Source organism: Salvia miltiorrhiza, chromosome 2 (assembly GCF_028751815.1).
Source record: "Salvia miltiorrhiza cultivar Shanhuang (shh) chromosome 2, IMPLAD_Smil_shh, whole genome shotgun sequence".
NCBI classification, from domain to species: domain Eukaryota; kingdom Viridiplantae; phylum Streptophyta; class Magnoliopsida; order Lamiales; family Lamiaceae; genus Salvia; species Salvia miltiorrhiza.
The window spans coordinates 71,195,274-71,200,251 of NC_080388.1; the positions used below are offsets into that span (position 1 = coordinate 71,195,274).

A 4,978-nucleotide genomic window follows, 5' to 3' on the forward strand; every position below is an offset into this window, starting at 1 on the left:
GCTCCACGAACATGCTTCTCTTCCCGCACATGTGGTTGCTTGCACCGGTGTCGAGGTACCACGTGCCATCTCTTCCAGCTTCTCCTTTATATGCCAGAAGCACACTACCATTTACTTCGCTCGTGTTCTCGGCATAATTGGCCCTTTCTTCAATCCTTACTTTTTCACTTCTGCACTCGGAAGCATAGTGCCCAAATTTATGGCAATTATAACACTTTATCGAAGATTTATCGTACCTCGACTGCGGGTTGCTCCTTCCTCGACCACTTGTAAACTCATTTCTTTCAGCACTGTTGACGAAGCCTCCTCGTCCTCGACCACGTCCACGTGCTCGGCCTCTGCCTCGATCTTGCCCTTTGTCACGTCCTCTCCCGGACTGTCCATAGCCATTGCTCGGATCTTCTTCTTTCTCTTTCGGGCTTACTTGCAACTTTAAAAGTTGCTCTGAAATTTCTTGCTTCTTCTTTTGCTTTTCCTCATATGCTTGCAGCGACCCCAACAAGATATCGATTGTCATCTCCTCCAAATTTTTAGTTTCTTCAATCGTCACCACAATGTGCTCAAACTTTGGGGTTAGTGAGCGCAATATTTTCTCCATAATTCTTACATCCTCCAATTTTTCACCATTTCTTTTCATTTGATTAGACACCGCCAAGACTCTTGAAAAATAATCCGATATCGATTCGGACTCTTTCATATGTAAAGACTCAAACTTTCCTCTTAAAGTTTGAAGTCGTACCTTTTTTACTTGCTCCGCTCCTTTGCACGCGTTCTGGAGCTTCTCCCACGCTTCTTTGGCGGTACTCGCATTTGAGATCTTCTCGAAATCATCGTCCCCCAGCGCTTGATAAATGAGACAGAGAGCCTTCTTGTCTCTCTTTCTCGCGTCTCGCAATCTATCCTTTTGTTGTTGGGATAGTGCGGCCTCGTCCCGCGGCTCCTCATAGCCGTTCTCCACGATCTCCCAAACGTCGTGGGCTCCCAATAGCGCCTTCATCTTGATACTCCAATTGTCGAAGTTGCTCTTGTTGAGCATGGGGACTTGAAACGATTGTAGGTTGGCCATTCCACAGGTAGGATTTTATGGCTCGGATACCACTTTGTTGGAATATAAGTATATATAATGGAGGATTTATTTAATTGGTAGGAGGAAATTTAGAGAAATTGGTTGTGGACGTGTGTGTGCTTAGGAATTTGAGTGGGAGGATTGATGTTTACTAACACAATTTTTTCTTCAATTCACTTCATTCTAAACAATTGATACAACCTCCACATATATATAGTAGTCAAGTGAGAATTCTAGAATTCTCTTGATTTTTTCTATCTAGATTTTTCTACTTAAAATATCTTGATTCTAGATATTTCTAATACAAATATCTTCACTTACTTTTTCTAGAATTCTCTATATTTTTCTTTTAAAATATCTTGATTCTAGATATTTCTAATACAAATATCTTCACTTACTTTTTCTAGAATTCTCTATATTTTTCTTTTAAAATATCTTCACTCAAAAAATCAAGTTTATTTTTATATTCCAACATGATGGATCACAAATTCACAATGAATTTATTTATCTACATAATTAAAATACTATACAAAGATAAAATAATAACTTTTGACCATATATCTATCTTGTTTTGTCTTTTTCAAAAAGAAAAGTGTTATTACTAAAGAAAATAAAAACAAATTCGCATGTTAATCCTTTATATATGTAGATGACTTAAATCACACTCACCCATTTTTTTTTATTTTTTTGAGGTTCAAACTCGCACATTAACTCTCTAAATAATTGAATTAACCTATTAATTGAAGGGAATACAACTTTATAAGCGGTTTAATCCTTTATCTATGTTTGAAGAAAATAATAACAAATTCGCATGTTAATCCTTTATCTATGTTAGTATCTTACCATCAAGCTAAGCTTTATCCCCCCTAAAAAGATGCTGCGCTCCATAAACTATGTGAAAATTAAGTGTTGTTTTTTTTTTGGAAGGTATGTAAGAACTGTAGTTAAAATAACTTAACCGTGCGTTTAACCAAAGCACGAGGGTGTACAAAAAGCTGAATTATTTAAGGCAAACTTCAATTTTTCATTAAGTACATCAAAATGTTCACATTGATTGCCACGCGTTTGCATCTTCGCTTATTATGATAGACAAACAAGAACACATAGAGAGAGAGGGCAAGGTGCTGACTTTTTGCAAGCAAGAGAGTAAATGCAGTTTGCTGTCCGCATTTGACTCTTTTGATGAAGAAGAAGATAGAGCACACAATTGCCCCATTTAACCCTTTCTATACCTCTCTCCCTTCTCACCCTAAACAGCAACATAACTCTCTATATATTCCCTCACACACATCCTATCCCCTTCAGTTACACTCTCTCTCTCTCTCTCTCTCTCTCATCCCAAATCATGATAACACAAGTGATCCTAACCATCTAGACCAAAGATTTCAAAACCCCTTTTCCCAATTGGAAACTTAACAAAAAAGTGATCTTTTGTTATGGGAAGACCACCTTGTTGTGACAAAATCGGTGTGAAAAAAGGGCCATGGACTCCTGAAGAAGACATCATCCTTGTTTCTTACATTCAAGAACATGGCCCCGGAAACTGGAGAGCTGTTCCTTCTAACACAGGCAAGCCACTTAAACCTTAAAAAATAATTAAACAGATTTTTTATTTGATCCTTTTTTTTTCCTTTCTCAATTTTTTTTGTGTTTTGGGTTGGTTGTAATCATTAATAGCTGTGTAATAAATATTCCACCCACCCTCTTCTTGAATAATGCACTTCTTTTTCTTTTTTCCTAAATTTTTGTTTTTTTTTCAGACAATGTTAACATGTTTGTCTCTGATCAATCTCAGGTTTGCTCAGATGCAGCAAGAGCTGCCGTCTCCGGTGGACCAACTATCTCCGGCCGGGAATCAAGCGCGGTAATTTCACCGAGCACGAAGAGAAAATGATCATCCACCTCCAAGCCCTTCTCGGCAACCGGTTCGTATCCATAAATTCCATTTCATTAACTCATTCAGAAAAGTAAAAAAACTGAAAAACAAAAAATATATATATATGCAAGATCCAAATTAAACTGCTTAGGGTTATGTAGCTGGACCGAAAAATACGCTCATAGACAACGGTTTCTTGCTGCTGCAACGATTTTTCAAATTGTTGCAGTAAGCCTGTTTTTTATAAGTAGTTTAATATTTGGGGAAGATATAGTCTGATAAATTAATGAATTTTGACCAAATTTTGGTTTTATATACTAATTTAAAATTTCACCTCGCAATTGTTGAATTTTTAACTTCAATATGATTTTGCTAGTGAGGTGGATTTCGGCTCAACTTATCGAGATGGATTCGAACTCAATTTATTGATGACGTGCTTTATTTGGAATTTTACCCTTATATTTAAATTAAAACAAAAGTTGGATAAATGTCACCAAAATCAAATTTAGTAATTTAATATTATCCCTTAAACTTTTGAGGCTGAATTAATCTTTGAACTGAACTTGCAGATGGGCTGCGATAGCTTCGTACCTACCGCAGAGAACAGACAATGACATCAAGAACTACTGGAACACGCATCTGAGGAAGAAGCTGGGGAAGATTCAAGGGCATAATAGCGAGAGCATCGAAAACGGCGGCGGCGGCGGCAAAGATTCGGAATCGGTTTCCAAGGGGAAGTGGGAGAGGAGGCTCCAAACAGATATTCACATGGCCAAACAGGCCCTATGCGAGGCTCTCTCTCTAGACAAATTCGACAGCGCCGCCCTCTTCCCAACGAAGACGGCGCCGGAGATGAAGCCGGCGCCGTCGACGTACGCTTCGAGCGCCGAAAACATCGCCCGATTGCTCCAAAACTGGACGAAGAAATCTCCGAAATCAATGGGTGACGTGGCGAGCTCGTCTGAGAGCAGCGCGGTGGGGCTGAGCTCGAGCCCGAGCGAGGGGGCGATGAGCACGGCGACCTTGGCCGGCTTCAACAGCTCGAATTCGGATTCTGTGGAGGATCAATTAGAGGCCAAGTTTGATCGGAATTGTGTGGAGACGGAAATGCCCTTGAGCTTGCTGGAGAAGTGGCTGTTTGAGGACGCGGCGGCGCAGGGACACGATGGGGATTTCATGGAGATTGCCTTGCGGGAAACTGCTGATTTGTTATGAAGAAAAATATCTTATCTTCTTCAAAACAACTTAGCAGTTTTTAACTAAGGTTTTATTATTGTTGTTATTATTAGTATTATTATATTATATTATATTATCTACTTTGGGGGATTTTAAGGTTTTTAGGGTTTGATCTGTGTAGACAGAGAGGTTTCCAGCTCTTTCATGTGATGGGAAAAAAGAGCTAAAAACTGTAAATTACTTACTTGGTAGAATTAGAGTCCTCTCTCTCTCTCTCTGGGAGCAAAAAGTGTTTGTACATTGTGCATCATATGGTGTACATTCCTGAGAAATGAGAATTAGGGTTTGACTTATTTGCTTTGGGAATCGTGAAAGGCCACTAATTTGTTTGACGGCATTGCGAATCAAAATATTCTTGAAAAGGCTCAAAGGATTAGGGTAGAATCCTTCTTTTCGTAATGAAAATTCCAATGACAAAACTCAATTCTTTCTAGTTTACTGATTGCTTGTTTATGCATACATGGGATTACTGGTGTGGTTGATAACAAAACTTTACCCCAATTTTTAATTAAGCACATTCAGGGATGAGGATCGAAATTTACTAAACAAGACAAAAATAGAATTAACACATATACCTTCTTTTTTTTTCTTTTTTTTTTCTGAGAACCTGAATTATTACAAAATAAATAAGATATACATATGAAAGGGGTCCTAATTTTTTTCAAGGGCCTGAGGCATCACTTCGAACCAACCCAGATGGGATCCTCTATCTGTCCCACTATTTTATGTGTACCACCGTGTACCACTCTTAATTTATCTATTTTATAAATATTTTTTATAGAAATAAAAAATATTATTAT

At 38.2% G+C, this 4,978-nt stretch overlaps 1 protein-coding gene across 1 annotated transcript; it reads left to right on the top strand.

Moving 5' to 3' along the window:
- The first annotated feature begins 2,130 nt into the window (after positions 1-2,130).
- LOC131009014 (myb-related protein 306-like) lies at positions 2,131-4,471 on the top strand. The gene is made up of 3 exons (XM_057936197.1): positions 2,131-2,635; positions 2,862-2,991; positions 3,512-4,471. Exons 1-3 carry the CDS (start codon positions 2,503-2,505, stop codon positions 4,155-4,157), a joined length of 909 nt encoding a protein of 302 aa, XP_057792180.1. The 5' UTR covers positions 2,131-2,502; the 3' UTR covers positions 4,158-4,471.
- Positions 4,472-4,978: the final 507 nt, after the last annotated feature.

What these genes read in the sequence shown, in the direction of transcription:
- LOC131009014 (XM_057936197.1), top strand. Translation starts at nt 2,503, where the DNA reads ATGGGAAGACCACCTTGTTGTGACAAAATCGGTGTGAAAAAAGGGCCA. An exon ending in AGCTGTTCCTTCTAACACAG is followed by an intron (nt 2,636 to 2,861) that starts GCAAGCCACTTA and finishes GATCAATCTCAG; the next exon opens with GTTTGCTCAGATGCAGCAAG. An exon ending in CAAGCCCTTCTCGGCAACCG is followed by an intron (nt 2,992 to 3,511) that starts GTTCGTATCCAT and finishes CTGAACTTGCAG; the next exon opens with ATGGGCTGCGATAGCTTCGT.